Below are 16708 nucleotides of genomic sequence, written 5' to 3'. Positions count from 1 at the left end.
CAAGTTAGATAGGATTTATTTAAATTAGGCAGTCTTGACGAACTGTTGTAAATATTGTACAAGAGTAACAGCAGCTACAGCAGGGACCCGGTGCAATTTAGCTTGAACATGCTGCTATTTCAATACATTGTGTTTGCTGGCGATTGATTTCTTGGTTGGGCGTTTAATTTGCCACAAGTGACACATTATTAAGGTCATATATTGTGGCGGGGCAAACTTTTTAAATACAACGGTAACGAGTTTAAGCTAGGTAAATTTCCCTCTAGTTCCGTGGTTCTCAACCTTTTTTCTTTCGTGGCCCACTTTCATTTGTATCGGACCTTGGACTTTTCATGCAAAACATATCGGACTTTGGACTTTTTAATTCAAAACATTTTAATTCGTATAATTGTCGTGTCATATCATCACGGTCAACCCCGTTCATAACTCGCCTTTTTCTACACAAAAGCTTGACCACCTGTTAAACCTGTTTTTCTTATTACTGGACCGGTCATATACTGGCTTAAGGCTATTATTGCATCGCTTTTAACGTGTTAACAGTAACCCACGTATTACTTGGCCTCCAGCCATGTTATATATGACACTTCTGTAAAGCGATTTAAAGAATAATTACGGTTTAGAACACAGTTAATCTTTTCGGGCGTACGTTTTTACGACTAGCTGGCATAACAACTAGGTGACCTGAAAACTATATAATCTGCATCAATTTTGACTTAAGATCAGTAACTTGGAGAGTTATCATAAGAGTGACTAGTGACTAGTGACTAGAGTACGTATTAGAATTGATGTCTCACAGTTGATTCGTGGCGCGGTGACTTTTGTGTTGCGTGTTTAGCCGCAGTTGGCGCTTTCGTGGTATGCATTATTAAAATATAATGTGGGAACGTTAATTTAGCTTTGCGTCTTGTTGTTTGTTTAGGTAGCGATAGTTTAATTATTAGAGTCAGATAAACGGAGTGTGTTCAATTGTCTACCCACTGGGTCAGTACACATTGCACAAAAATTCTGTGGCCCAGTAAATTTTTATGAAAGAAAGAAAACAACTATAAAGTAGGTTCAGAAAAAAAAAAAAAACTGCAGGACATATTTCAAACAGATAATAAGTTCAAAATATGTTAATGCAAAAAATCATAAAACAGCACTTTCCCTTCTTTAATCAAGCACTTTCAGTTATGACCGAATAATTGGACAATTGATATTCTGCTATTATCTGGCTTTATTGTAATCACAAAGTAGTTTATTACATCATAAACATACGGGGTTGCAGAAACTCAAAGTAACTTTATACCGTAAATAGAATAATTCAAATTAATTTACATTCCTTCTCAATTCCTCCCCAAGCCATTATTCTTGTAAAATTGAGTGTAGTGACACAAATGAAAATTCTTAAAAAATGCTTTCTATTTGATTGGTCTGTGGCCCAATCAAAATGCTTCCATGGCCCACCAGTGGGCCATGGCCCACTGGTTGAGAACCGCTGCTCTAGTTGGTTTTGCTTTCACACTTTCGATGGGCCTACTGGCGCTTTCCAAACTGCAAGTGTTGTAACATTTAATTTAGTAAAGCTAGTGTAAGTTATTAATGTGGAATGAATTGGTTTTTCCTCTTCCGAACAATGCCCCAATATTTTCAACAACAGAAGGCGATTGTTTGCGCATAATCGTAATATTATCTTGAATATGACGTAACAAATTTTCGTCAGCTGCATTAGAATTGCCTGAAACAGATTCTGCGTGTTGTCGTAGCAATCAAATTTGGCTTTAACTGTTAAGTGAGGCTTTCGCGTTACTGGAGCTTTTCGCGTTTCTAACCGCCCACATATGATGAAAAGGCAAGAACTTTCGTACAAAATAACAATCTCATAGGGGGCGAATTTGAGCCAGCGCCCTTGTTTGAGCCAGGAAGCGAATTTGAGCCAGGAAGCGATTTCGCCAAAAAACTTGTACACAGTTTAATATTGTCGCATTATATAATCGTTAAATTGAACATAATCTGCACTACAGACCAATTTAAGATAATTCATGTGTAGGCAACTAGCATATTAACTAACAGAACATGTTTGCCAAACAATGACACGGGGTTACCAAACATTCCTCAAAATTAATGTGTTTTAAAAGTTAAGTATCGTCATGTTTAGGGCCATCTAATTTTACATCAACTGAGTTTAATTTATCGTCAACGTAATGACAACATTTTTATTGCGAAAGACAATTTGAGGCTTAGTAGACTGTCTTTTAACAATAAGAAATTGTTTTCTGAGGTATATAGACTACGTGCCATCAGTCACTTTTAACATGACGTAACAAATTTTCGTCAGCTGCATTAGAATTGCCTGAAACAGATTCTGCGTGTTGTCGTAGCAATCAAGTTTGGCTTTAACTGTTCAGTGAGGCTAACGTCTTGCTGGGTGAATCTAACCGCCCACATATGATGAAAAGGCAAGAACTTTCGTACAAAATAACAATCTCATAGGGGCGAATTTGAGCCAGCGCCCTTGTTTGAGCCAGGGAGCCATTTCGTCAAAAAACTTGTAAACAGTTTAATATTGTCGTAATATTGTAACATTTTTATTGCGAAAGACACTTTTAATATGTAGTAACAATTAAGCCAACGTAGATGAACAAGGACAGGAAGAGTTCCTAATGCTGAAAAGTCTTTCGCATTTTGACGCGCTTTATCAGCATATCAGATTACGTGGTCAGCAGACGAAGCTAAACCCAAATAGGAATCCTTCATACACTGTGGTAACTTTGGCGAAAGCAACTTTTTAGTACAGTTTATTTAACTTTCGTTACAATAACGTTGTGGCGATATGTCCGTCAATTAATTTCATAGAAAATGCCATGTTAAAAAAGACATTTTCGACAAAGCCCTTTTTAGGCGGTTTGGTTTATCACTAAATATAGGGCCAGAGTATGAAAAGTTTGCGTATCATCCATATGAAATACCGACCGACCACAATTTTCGGCTAAAGAATTTGAAAAAAATGATGTGACAGTAATACCTACACGCAGGAGTTGTTCTTATTTAAAGTGTTTATAGTGTGTATATGACAATTTCATTTAAATTACCCGAACTGCATCATTTTTGTCGGCTATAACTATAGTATTTATCCAACGTAATGAAAAGTTGACTGGGAAACATTTTGATGCAGATTGTAGATACCATTGCAATCTTAACTAACGTCCGATATTTATTTTATACCCACCTCCAGGCAGCATGCTAAGATACGGTTTATTACTCTGTGAACACAAGAGGTCATGGTGTGGATGTGACTACGCAAACATTTTCGCACGGCGTGTCCGTACTAGACGCAACCGCATGAGGAGTTACACAAGGAAATCAGAGGCATTCCCGATGAAGTCGGGTTGATATTACTCGGAAAAGAATATCTTCACAGGACATGTCCATGCCTGGCGGTTTAAGTAAACGAGGTAAGTAATCAACATTATACAACTCCCAACGGCATGACATACGTTTGGTTTTATAGCATATAACTCTAGTAAGGTTTGAATCTGGAGTTTTAGAAAGCAGAATAGGTGAGTTGCACGCCAAGTTCGATCGAGAACCTGTTGAGTACAAAGCTAGTCCAATCAAATAAAAATATGTTAAACAAGGCCAGTTTGCAGTAATTTGTTACCTTTTTGACCTACTCGCTGTATTACAGGTAGAAAATAACACGTCAAGTATACAGTTTTTGAGCCCGATGAAAGGGGAAGTCATATTCCAGAACTGACCATATGCATTTTCTATTTAGGAAAAACAAGTTTTCGTTCCTTTTGCTAACGTTAAGTTTTGGAAAGGTGTCTGTACATAAAAACATAGGCTTTGTAAATGTGCAATATTTTATTTACTATTTCAGATTTTGTTGGTGTACTGCAAGACCTGTAGAACCCAGCTTAAAATGAGTGTTGATGACCTCTCTTCGGGATTTGAAACCCTAAAGATCAAAGAAAAGACTCCAAAGTAACTATTTTCTACAATGTTTAAATGGTGTAGAACAGGGGTGTCAAACTCGTGGGGTTCGGGGGCCACATTGCAGTTTGGAAATTATGCCGAGTGCCGCATGTGATTTTTAATCTAGTTTTAAACACTTAAACAACCTTTTCGCAATACTACGGCCGCAGCGCAGATCCTTATTTTACCAACAGCCGCCAATTACCTGCTGGGTTTTATTTTAAAATTACAGGTGTAAAGAAAGAAGTTTATATCACATATATATCATCTATTGACGCCCCAAAAGCCCAGATCAATTTCCAACTTGATTCACAGAGTGAGCTGCACAGTGTGAAGATCAGTTTTAATTGTTTGTTACGTCATAATCTATGTTGTGACGCTTGTGGTTCCCGTTTTTTCGCATTGTTTGCACACAATAGGCGTACAAAATGTCTGACGCATATTGCTACTAGGCTGGTAATACTCTTTCCAGTCCCACAAAATATGCTTAGAGCAGTTTAAAAATTAAAATTTTTGGCAAAATAGTTTTAATTGCGTCACGGCCGCCGCAGTACCTATATATTTGTTCACGGCCGCAAAAATATCTGACAAAATAATATAATTGTTGTTGAGTGTTCGTGGGCCGCATTGGAGGGCTTTGTGGGCCGCATGCGGCCCGTGGACCGCGAGTTTGACACCCCTGGTGTAGAATATATTTCAAAGCAGAAAACAATCGCATGAGTAATGCATGGTTAAACAGCCGCTGTCATTACATTTTGTAAAAATTTTGTAAATTATTATTTTTTCATTATTATATTATGCCACAGATAAATCTGTTTTGAACATTATTTAGTCATACTTTTTCATTCCATTGGTAAATGTTATTAACACAGACATGACGTTGGTGAAAAGACGGGTTTGGAACTTGAAATTTTCATGGGAGAGTTAACCCAAAGTGCTGATTGGAGCGTTGGCGTGGAACATAAGTTTTTTGTTGGAAAAGTGGAAATAGCCAGCATTAAATCAAACAAAACAAATAACCAACCAGGCAATGGCATAGTAAACTGCAGTGGTAATACACATAAGTGGGACTATTTAGTGCAATATCAAATTGACTCCAACTTTCCAAAAAAATATTACAACTACCAAAAAAATAAGTTAATCGACACATACAATACAAATGACAAATCGCACCACGCCTTGCTTATGATTTCGTTCGAGTGGCAAGGCGAGTTCATGGTGATAAAGAAGGCCATTTGACAAGAAAACAAGCCAAAGAAGGAATCGCACTCGCGATGAAACTTGGAAAACCGAAAGAAATAAAAGGTTTATTTGTTGATGATGCGACTAAAAGGCAAAAAACATTGGAAAACCTCAGGTAAAGAGTAATTTTGCACAGTTTAGGCTTATATACGTGGTTCTGCAAAAACTGTAGTCAATTCTACAGAGTTTCAAGTGAGCCTGGAATTAACGCAAAAACCCGATACTACAAGCCCTAAACCGAATATAAGAAAACGGTTACACGGCCGTTTTATTCCAAATTAAACACCTATCCAACACAAATATCCTTACAGCTGTGCACTCTTAAACGTAAGAAAAAAATATGGCTAATTTAAAGTTTATTATAAAAGGTAATCAAGCTCTTTTTTCAAATAGTAAAAAAGCAACCTTATCATTTTTATCTTTAAACGTCATAGAAAAGCCAAACGACTGTAGCGACGAAAGAAAGCATCTGCAAAGAAGGGAGCGGACGCCAAGGCGAATGGTTATTGGACCACAGTAGTTTTATATAGTTGCTCATTTCATTTGTGTTTCAAAGAATGTTTTAAATAATTTGCACATACAGTGCCGGCCAAAAAAATCTTTACATTCGATGGCAAAAAAAAAACTTTACATGTCAATTCTGCAAAAAGTTATTAGCTTACTGTTTCCGCCAAAAGCATTGCGTTACAAAAACGCTTATAGTTATGTCATAAGCTACTGTCTGGCTACACTTCACCGCAAAGCCATTGCTCTGCGTGCCTAGTGTTGCTTTACAGCTTCATGAATAATAAAGTCGTTAAAATCACACAATATTTCTTATTTTCCTAAAGTTTTGAGGTCTTGCAAAATTTCAAACAAGCCTTCAAATGGGTCAAAAGAAGATGCAAATGGAAGAAAAATCTTGTGCCTTGACATTGTTAAAGAAGGGAAATTCTTTGATTGCTGCAGTGTGCATGGGCTTCTTGGCTGCACGGCGACATGTGAGCTTAAGATCCTTGTGGAGTCTATGACGAATTGTCCTGTTTGAAACGTTGTGGAGAAGCTCAGGGTGCTTGTTTTTTAATTCAACGGCGGTTATAGATGGATATGAGGTTACTTCATGCTTTAAAAGCTTATCCGTACGAGGCGAAGTCTTCTTAGGTGCGCCAGAACTGATTTCCTCTTCGGAGCCATCCTGTTTGGCAATTACGCCGCTGACCTTTTGATTGATGAATTACCTTTCTTGAGACCCCTAATATCTCTGGCAACAGCAATCACAGAATATCTATTCTCTAGCAAAGTCAAGGCACAAGATTTTTCTTCCATTTGCATCTTCTTTTGACCCATTTTAATGTTTAAAATTTTTTTTACAAGACCACGAAACTTTAGGAAAATACAAAATATTGTGTAATTTCACCGACCTTACTATTCACGAAGCTGTAAAGCAACACTGGGCACGCAGAGCAATGGCTTTGCGGTGAAGTGTAGCCAGACAGTAGCTGATGAAATAACTATAAGCGTTTTTGTAACACAATGCTTTTGGCGAAAACAGTAAGCTAAGAACTTATGCAGAATTTACATGTAAAGTTTTTTTTGCCCACCGAATGTAAAGATTTTTTTTGCCGGCACTGTACATATATACATCGTCACTGTTTATTCGATTTTAAAATGTTTTATCATGAAATATTTTTGGATGATTGTAAATTTAATTTGTTTGAACTAAATGATGCACTTCAGTCGAATATATTATTTTTACCGACGTTTCAAAGTCCTATTTAGGTCGCCTATATATCAGGGTTATAACGAATTTATTTGTGTCTCAAAACATGTTAAAAATATTATATATATTATCGCATCTGTTGATCTGATTGAGAAACGTTCGGCTGTCGATTCAGTAGAGTTGTGTTTTCAAGACAATAAATATTAGCCAGGGGGAAAATTCATTTGCAAACCACCACGTTTCCACCTATCAGTGCTTAGAGAACAGCTGACTAAGCACTATTGAGGGCATGTAAACCGGATCAACGGCGATTAAGCACCCGAAGATTTTTAGTGAGACCAATAATTACAGCAACTAAGTTTGTTCATTTTTAAAAAGATGACAGTCATTTGCGTCATGAAAGGGATTCGCAAACCGTTTTTTTTAAGCGCAGTGAGTTGGTATAAACCACGTCAGTCTTGTTACGCGCCGAATTCGAAATATAATTCCGATTGCGAGATCCCTTGTTTCGCTTTTTGGCGTGCTGTGCCTCACTGGTCCGAGGCCCGGTGCAGGTCCGCGAGTAGTTCGTTACCGGGCCGTGTAATGCTTCAAAACATTTTGCCAATGTCTCCCAGGGATGATAAACTAATTGAAGCCTTTTTATAACTGAATATTTGTAGTTTTTTTGGACGCCGGTCCGCGACACATTTTAGTTTCAAAAACGGTCCGCATGCAGAACAAAAATGGTTGCCGACCCCTGCTGTAGCCCAACTATTAAAGTGAAGTGCCGAACAGTGGATGCTTTAACAATAGATAAATTCGTCGTAACATTTTGCTTACCTTATAAAAGCAAGTTTTACTTGTATTGTTGTCATCAGTATTACTTTTGTAACTAAATGTTTCGGTGGCATGCCCATACTCGACGCCCACTCATCAATCAAGAGGAAAATAATTGATTATGAAGGAAATTCCCCTCGCCAAAAATGACGTTTCGCTTACTTCAATAAACCGAGTTTTTGGAAGATTGTTCAGTGATTGGCAGTTACAAATTTAACGAGTTTTAACTTAAACTTGCATTAAATCCACTTAGTTGCAACATTAATGTGTAAATTCATTTATATGCTACACATAAATAAATAACCTTTAATTCCAGGAACGCTCAGGCTAGTGGAGTTATGGCAGTCAACAATTACGTCACAACAAACATCCACTCAATCAATGACGAAACTGAACAACAACGGATGTTACGTGTCACCATGCCTCGTCTACTTGATAGTCTGTTTTTTGCTAATGCTAAGTTGTTTTAAAGTTATCTGTGTAATAATCAAATAGACATCGTAAATGCGCAACGACAATTGTTTTTTTTAATGGGCCAGATTTTGTTTCTGAACTGCAAGCTGTAGATCAGTAGAACTCGATTAAAATGAGTGTTGATGACCTTTCTTCGGGATTTGAAACTGTAAAGATCAAGGAAAAGACTCTAATGTAATTATTTTCTATAATGTTTAAAGTGCGTCGAATATCCTGAAAAGCAGTAAACAATCGCAAGAGTAACGTATAGCTAAACAGCTGCTTTCATTACATTTTGTAGAATTTTTGTAAATTAATTTCTATTGTTATGTTATGCCACAGATAAATGTCTTTCAAACTCTTATTTAGTCACACTTTTTTCACTTCATTGGTAAAATGTTATTAACGTAGACATGACGTTGGTGGAAAGACGGGTTTCGAGCTTGAAACTTTCATGGGCGAGTTAACCCAGAGTGCTGATTGGAGCGTTGGCGTGGAACATAAGTTTTTTGTTGGAGAAGTGGAAATAGCCAGCATTAAATCAAACAAAACAGCTAACCAACCAGGCAATGGCATAGTAAACTGCAGTGGTAATACTCATATTTGCGACTATTTAGTGCAATATCAAATTGACTCCAACTTCCCCAAAAAATATTACGACTACCAACAAAATAAGTTAATCGACACATACAATGAATATGACAAATCGCACCACGCCTTGCTTATGATTTCGTTCGAAGTCGCAAGGCGAGTTCATGGTGATAAAGAAGGCCTTTTGTCAAGAAACCAAGTCAAAGAGGGAATCGCACTCGCGATGAAACTTGGAAAACCGAAAGAAATAAAAGGTTTATTTCCTGATGATGCGGCTAAAAGGCAAAAAGCATTGACAAACCTCAGGTAAATAGTAATTTTTCACAGTTTAGGCTTGTATGCGTGGTTTTGCAAAACTGTGGTTCATTTTACACAGTTTCAACCGGGCCCAAAATTGGGACCCAAATCCGACTATTTTTAAAAAAACCAAGATGAATGTCGAATTCGACCTATAAAATACAAAATACAAATTATCACACAAACTAGGCCAAGTTTAAAATCGGGTTCATTTTAAGGTCATATTTTTCAACTCAAGCCCGACCAACGCAAATATATCGGATCAGAGTACAACCCTGCATTGTTTAAACGTAAAATAATAGATACTGCTTATTATTGGTGCTAAATTCATTTGGCTATAAAGCCCTATTTCATAAATAGTAATCAACCATTTTCTTTAATCGTCTTTGAAACGTTAGAGAAAGGCCAAAGGACTATAGCGAAGAATAACATCAGATGCAAAAAAGAAGCGGTCACCAAGGCAAATCGTTTTTTGCACCGTAGTTATTTTATATAGTGGCTTATTTTGTTTGTGATTCGAAAAATGTTTTTAAGTTATCTATATATATATATATATTGACATATATCGTCACTGTTTATCCGATTTTATAACGTTTTATTACGAAATATTTTTAGATGATTGCGAATTTTATTTGTTTGAACTAAATGATGCACTTCTGGTAAATATAATGATTTTACCACCTTTTCAAAATCCTAACAATAAATATATACGCATTTATTTGTTTCTATCCTAATAATTTGAAGTATATAAGTTGTAAGCTTCTGTTTGGCAATGTTGGAAACGTTCTCGGTTATGTATAATTGCGTTTGGAAGACTGTGAAACATATTACAGTGAGAAACTTTATTGAAAACTTCCAAGGAAATGCGAGAATGGCCAAAAGTTTGCATTTTCGGACAATATTTCAAACACGTCTGTTACAGAATTACTTGGACAGTCCCTGAATATGGTGTAATAGTTTTGGGAGGGTATATCGTAACACTATCATCGGTCAACATCAAGCAATGGATGTTTTATTTTGTTTGTTGGGGCCTTTTATTTACGGAGTCAAATGATTTGCGACTCTGGAATTAATATATGGTATATTTACATATGCTTGGCAGAAAATAAATACGAATTTTAATGGTAGGTTTGTATGGAAAAACAACAATACTCTACAAACTAAAACTTGACATTGTAAGTGAAATTGTAATTTTGGAGATTTAATGCGGACGCTCAACAGTCGTTAGGTGGCGTAAACACATTTAAAAAACTGCAGGAACTCGGCCGAATGGTCCGGCGCGCCTGACCCACATACAGACATAAAAATCCTTGATCGGGATTCGTCCCCGGGAGCATCCAGGGTTCAAACCCCGTGAAAGAAAAACATATATTAAAAAAGTATAAAATAAAAAAAGCAAAAAACGTTTAGATGTTTTGTCAGCTAGTCGCTACGGGCGGTAGATTCTCGGTGAACGAAAAAAAAATCGTCAGTAAGCTTTTATATTTGCAAAACTGCAAGTTCGATATTTATCGTCGACAGCAACAAAGAGGTAAAGCGTATAAGTTGACGTTTAGTGTGGCGTCGTGCGGTATGTGCGTACCCGGAAGCACCTTTGGCATCTTTTTACACGCCAAATTCGAAAAACAAGAATAAGAATTCCTTAAGTGGGAACAAGTGTTTCGCATTTTCCATAAATATTGGCTTTTACCACAACAAAACAATTTTGTGCGGTATATGCATACCCGACGTCACTTTTTGCATCTTGTAACGCACAAAATTCGATGAACAAGAACAAATCAAATTTTAATAGAGGGAAACAGTGTTTCGCTTCTTGACGTGCTGCGACTCATTTATTAAAGCAAAGTGCCAAACAGTTGATACCAAACACAAGAGAGATTAGTCATAACATTGTAACAAAAGTTTTCGGTGGCATGTCCATAACCGACGCCAACTCAACAAGAGGGAAATAATTGAATATGAGGGAAATTCCCCACGCCAAAAATGACGTTTCGCTTCTGCGACGCGAATTCAATCGGAGCGTTGGGACAACGGCTGCAAAACAATAGGAGTTTTCTGCTATATAACGTCGTTGTTTTAAATCGAGAGGTAATTATTTCAGAACGTGAATTGTCATAATACTGTTTATTTACACAGATTTGCACAATTGTGTTGTTAGCTTATTTGTATCTGGTTTTGTAATTATGTCAACGACAAGAGAGATCAACCCGGTAATGGAATTGTTAAGTTCGATGGAGTCGCTCCTAAATACAAAGACTTAGAGCGTGCCGTTAACAAAAATTACGCCGAAAAGCATCAGCGCTATGACATTCCCTTGAAGGATGGATTTAACCCAAAAAATTGGCGGAGGAAGGCGTGGCAAATAAAATCTGTTCAGTCGAAATCAGTGTTGGACATGCATTAACAAACATAAGTCGCGCTTTACTCCATTGTTCTATTTAGCACATTTCACTGGTAGTAACAAACCTTGCAGTTGAACAATATAGAACACTCAAACTTTCTGGTTGGCATTATACCTGGAAAATCGTGCTCGTAATCAGAATGGATTTTGTTCTTAAACGCGATAAAATAGTGCAAGAAAACATGTACTTTCTTTTTTGTTATACGCAAAGAACACGCACTTTTGTTTTTCATTTCAATAAATTTCAATGCCTATTTTTAAATCTTCATCAATGACTTTCACTGTTTATACGTTTCATGTACTTTTTATAACACTGCTTCCCTCTATAGCAGTGGTTCCCAAACTTTTTCATATTTTTTTCAAAACGGTCCCTTCGCCATTATTTCGAGGGTTCGCGGTCCTTAAGCCTAAATGTGTATTTCACACAAACGAAAGTTGATTGCAGGATTTTAGCTTGTTATGCAAAATTGCGCATAACAATCACCCAAAGACAGCATGTGACATCACAAACAGGACAAAAACATTACGATTGTGCGCGAACAATTGCATTTTTTTGATAGTTGTCATTCAATAAAGGCAATTGTTTAGCAATGGAGACAGTCGATTCTCAATTCTACTTTGATTTAAACTTATTTAGTGGCACAAACTGACGCCAAATAAGATTATACAATTACTTCAACCGCTTCGCGGTCCCCCCAAAATTGCCTCAAGGACCCCTAAAGGACCGCGGACCCCAGTTTGGGAACCGCTGCTCTATAGTTATGTGATTTAATAAAAATGTAAATGCAACATGGTGAAATATATCATTTCGTAATGTATTTCAAAGGGTGATACTTTGCTTATTGCATTACAAATCTGTTGTCATTGAAAGTTAGCGATAAAATTATTCCAAAAATTCACGTTGCCATGTTCTCAAACTGAAAAACGAAAGGCAAATAATTTAGTTGCTAGCTGCAGTCAATGTTTGACGCAAAAAAAATATGCTAGGCACCTGTCCGGAAAACACAACTGCAATATGTCGTTAAATCGCAACAGAGTGACGCACAGGAGTCGTTAAAATCATTTGGTCAGCGTATTTGAAATGTTGTTAAACCACTCATAAAAATACTAAAAGCAAAAGTTTGCCGCTACCCCACTTTATCGCCAAACTTGAACAACAGCCCTAAATGCTGTTTTGTCAAAACTTACGATTTTAATGCATTTTTTTGTGAGAACGGAACCATCAAAGTGAAAGCTCGTTAATATTGGTTTGAATAGTTGTTGACATTAAACAGAGACACATAGAACACCAAGTATTATGGTTTAAAAGTCAAACTTAAAAATACTAAATTATTTCAACTAAACGTAAGCGTTTACTGATTTTAGCTTTATTCAAACACATTTACAATATTGAATACAACACTATTACCGAAACACATTGATTTTAACATACACATAAACAACATTAGACGCTCAAGCATGATAGTCTTTACATGAAAAGTAAGCTACAGATGGTTGTATAAAACAGCTTAAGAATGTTTTAAGTTGGCAAGCATCACATAGCGCATCGCAGTGCAATACCACATACTTGTTGGGTTGGAACATTTAATTTTGTGCTTTTGACCTGTTTCAAAAGTCTTCCTAACTTTACTTCTATACTTACTTCACCATGTACATATGTATTTTGCGAATCACATGGGCTTACCTACAAGCGTTTTAAAGAAACGTTGTATCTAGACTTCGACAGATTGAGATGTTAAGCGCGTCATCAGGAAGAACCAATTCTGCAACTAAGTTTATTTATTATATTTATTGACAATGGTGTGCGTCATGCAATGAAGTTAAAGCGTATAGAAGGTTGATCTTTAGTGTGGGTTTCTGCGGTATGTGCGTGCCCGAAAGCACCTTTGGCATCTTTTTACACACCAATTCGATAAACAAGAATAAGAATTCCTAAAGCTGGAATACATGTTTCGCACTTTTCACTTGAGCACATCACTTAATTAAACATGCCACACAAATGCTGCTAAAACAAAAGTGGGATCTCTCAAGTTTTCACAGTACTGGTATTACTTTTGTTAGCTTCGAGCGTCATCTCTGTAGCTGACGCTTTGAGACAACAGAAAAGTAATTAATCATAGGGGAAATTCCCCACGCCGAAACAAACGTTTCGCTTCTACGACGCAAGATCAAACGCGGTTTGGCAACAAAGAATGCGAAACAATAAGAAGCTTTGTGATATATAGCGTCGTTGTTCTAAATCACTCTAGTAGGAAATAAATGCACTCGATGTATGTTTACAGTCAGAAAAAATGTGGAAGTATAGGGCTACATATAACAAATGTTTATGTATAACTGTCATCAGTAAAGATGGTACGACCATTAGAAACGGCTTAGAAAAGATGCTTGAATGCAGTGTTTTTTTAAGGTGTTTTGGGGGACCGTTTCGGATTTCTCCAGCGGAAATTTCTCCAGCGGTTTCCCAAAATTTGGACTTGCAACTACAACTACAGTTTTTGGTATTTAAATGAAACACTTGCTGTCTCTTAAAACTACTTAGCGGTCACCCAAACCAAACCTTAAAAAAACCTGCTTGAATGTAATTATGAAATTCAAGCAGCAGCAAGATGGCTCATATGTAATCATTTGTGTAACTGCGATTTTCTTTTCTTAAGATATTAATACCTCGGAAAGTTATATTTTTTGAGTCATTGTTTACTTCTGTTCTAGTGGTAAAACATTTATAACTTTGTATGTAATAGCTTTAAACCAGGGGTGGGCAACCTGCAGCCCGTGGGCCACATGCGGCCCTTGAGTAAAGGTTGTGCGGCCCGCAGAGACAATTGAATTTGAAATGTACTGACAAACGAGTCCAAATATTAGATATTTTTTTAGCAGATTAACGCCACTGATGCTATTTTTCTGCGACCAGGCGTTTTGTGGCTAAAATCAATTGCGAATTTTACTTGTAATGGTATATTTGGTAAGCAACGAAGTAAAATCACCTTGTGGTATACACAGGTGCGGCCCGCGATCTAATTTTGGCTATTGTATTTGGCCCCACAGTGACAAAGGTTGCCCACCCCTGGTATAGACTGATAGAGGGTTTACCAGCCAACGAAAGAGCGGGGTATGATATAAGTCTCGGGATTGGGTAAATATCTCCTGTTTGAATCGACATTGAATAGGCAAAGCATCACTGAAAATAACTTATTTTTTACATGATGTCAGTGATTTGCGTCTTGAAAGGGTCGTAAATCGGCTGTTTGAAAGCGCGGATGTACGTATAAACAACGTCACCCTTGTTACGCGCCGAATTTGGCGTGCTGTGGCATCTATTGAATTGAAGTGACGTCGGTCGATGCTTTAACAATAGATAGATCCGTCATAACATTGTGATTACCTGGTAACAGTAAGTTTTAGTTATATAGATTTTATCAGTATTACTTTTGTAACAAACGTTTTCGATGTCATGCCCATACCAGACGCCAACTCAACAAAAGGGGAATGTTTGATCATAAGGGAAATTCCCCACGTCAAAAACGACGTTTCGCTTCTGTGGCTCGAATTTAATCGTGGCGTTTGACGCTATGGTTGCAAAACAACATGACTTTTGTTTTATAGCGTCGTTGTTACAAATCAGGACTCTCGAGATAATTAATTAGGCTTAATGTCTGTTCCCAGTTTAATAACGAGTATACCCGAATCACAAGTCATTGTTTATCAGCTGAGTCCTAAGTCAAGTTGGAATATTTGTTATCATTACTTCGCGACTATTCGAGTCGAAAATTATTAGGCGAGAAAAAGGTTCGGTTTTGGTTACTCGGATGTCTTTTCCGGCAAATTACAAAAAGCACTGAAAAATGAGTTAGTTGTATTATAACATAAAAAATCATTGCACGCAGAAATACAAACAACAAAATTGTTTGCGACAGCATAAATTCACAGCTTTAAAATTGTTAATAACGTCATGTTAATCCCCTTTACATCAAGGTAAACAAGTTGGAAACAATCATGTATCCAACAAAATTTGGTCCGTTGTGACGTGCACAACTAATGTTCGATCAACCAATAACATATAGCAAAATTTCCAGTGAAAAAACTGAATTTTCGTTTTTTTGACAAGCAGGAAAGCAAAAAGTACTTGGTGGGCGTAACTGTTCACATTGTCGAATTTTAAAACAGAAAATGAAAAAAAGTTTACTTTAAGAAATGAAAAATAAAGTCTAGTTTGAACTGAAATCCACCTACAGTAGCAGTTTTCCGGTGATTACTGTTCTATACATTAACACAGTTCAAAACCAAGTGTATAAACCCTAGGCCAAACAGAATCAACCGTTGTACACAATAGTTTACGGAATATATATTTCACCAAAAAGTTTTGGCATCTTCAGTTCCTGTAAGCGAATACAATGCTGTTATAAAAGCGATGCAAGAGTAAAACAGTAAAACAATAAAATACTAAAACAAACTGCCAGTACTAAACAAACTAACATGCATTGGCATAAACAGTGCATCCTTTTTTAGCAAGGGGAATCGCAAAGGGCCCAACACCAGCAAAAACATCAAACACGTCTTTGCTAATCATTTCTGCCAGCCTTCTGTGTTCTGTACTTAGTCGACTCATCCAAAATACCTTTGAAAAGTCAAATTCATATACCATTTGATATTCAATGACTTTAGTCACATATTGAGGTTCACCACCTAGAAGTTCAAACTCAAATGTGCGAAATTCATTGTCTATTGTGTTGTGTTTATGTTACACTGGCAGTTTGTTTTAGTATTTTATTGTTTTACTGTTTTACAAACACAATGATCAATAGTAGACCATGGGGTAAACAATACGTTTTAGAGTAGAGTGGGCATTAGGTCAAAGCCAGAGTTTCTTAGCCGAGTGATTTTATTTTGTTTTTTTAAATGGCGGACACGGAACGTAAAGTCAGGCCCGTTTTAAGCCCGTTTTCTCACAAATACCTAAGCCCGAACCCGGCCCGAACCCGGCCCGAACCCGAACCCGGCCCGAAAAGCCCGGCCCGACTTGCAACTCTGACACGTCAAGTGTACAGTTTTTGAGCCTGATGGAAGGGGAAGTCATATCCCAGCACTGACCATATGCCCTTTCTATTGAGGAAAAAAAGTTTTCGTTCCTTTTGCTAACGTTAAGTTTTGGAAAGGTGTCTGTACATAAAAACATAGGCTTTGTAAATGTGCAATATTTTATTTACTATTTCAGATTTCGTTGGTGTGTGGCAAGACCTGTAGAACCCAGG

General features: G+C 37.1%; 1 protein-coding gene across 4 annotated transcripts; it reads left to right on the top strand.

Annotated features, from left to right (window-relative positions):
• The first annotated feature begins 313 nt into the window (after positions 1-313).
• On the top strand, positions 314-12238 carry LOC145232961 (uncharacterized). Of its 4 annotated transcripts, none has more exons than XM_080097624.1 (7): positions 314-2744; positions 3215-3434; positions 3863-3966; positions 4830-5701; positions 8034-8365; positions 8582-9067; positions 9457-12238. In XM_080097624.1, the coding sequence occupies exons 5-7, from the start codon at positions 8304-8306 to the stop codon at positions 9485-9487; spliced, it is 579 nt and encodes a 192-aa protein (XP_079953750.1). In that variant the 5' UTR covers positions 314-2744; positions 3215-3434; positions 3863-3966; positions 4830-5701; positions 8034-8303; the 3' UTR covers positions 9488-12238. The 4 variants fall into 4 exon arrangements, with proteins under 4 accessions (XP_079953750.1, XP_079953749.1, XP_079953751.1 ...); XM_080097623.1 differs by having other exon boundaries at positions 314-3434; positions 4830-5314; positions 5634-5701; XM_080097625.1 differs by having other exon boundaries at positions 314-3434; positions 4830-5526; positions 5634-5701.
• Positions 12239-16708: the final 4470 nt, after the last annotated feature.

Source organism: Phallusia mammillata, chromosome 6, assembly GCF_965637545.1.
Source record: "Phallusia mammillata chromosome 6, kaPhaMamm4.hap1.1, whole genome shotgun sequence".
NCBI lineage: Eukaryota > Metazoa > Chordata > Ascidiacea > Phlebobranchia > Ascidiidae > Phallusia > Phallusia mammillata.
Note: the sequence above shows the minus strand (reverse complement) of the source record. Positions and strands in the feature narration are given on the sequence as shown.

What these genes read in the sequence shown, in the direction of transcription:
- LOC145232961 (XM_080097624.1), top strand. Translation starts at nt 8,304, where the DNA reads ATGAGTGTTGATGACCTTTCTTCGGGATTTGAAACTGTAAAGATCAAG. An exon ending in ATCAAGGAAAAGACTCTAAT is followed by an intron (nt 8,366 to 8,581) that starts GTAATTATTTTC and finishes TTATTAACGTAG; the next exon opens with ACATGACGTTGGTGGAAAGA. An exon ending in AAAGCATTGACAAACCTCAG is followed by an intron (nt 9,068 to 9,456) that starts GTAAATAGTAAT and finishes TTGAAACGTTAG; the next exon opens with AGAAAGGCCAAAGGACTATA.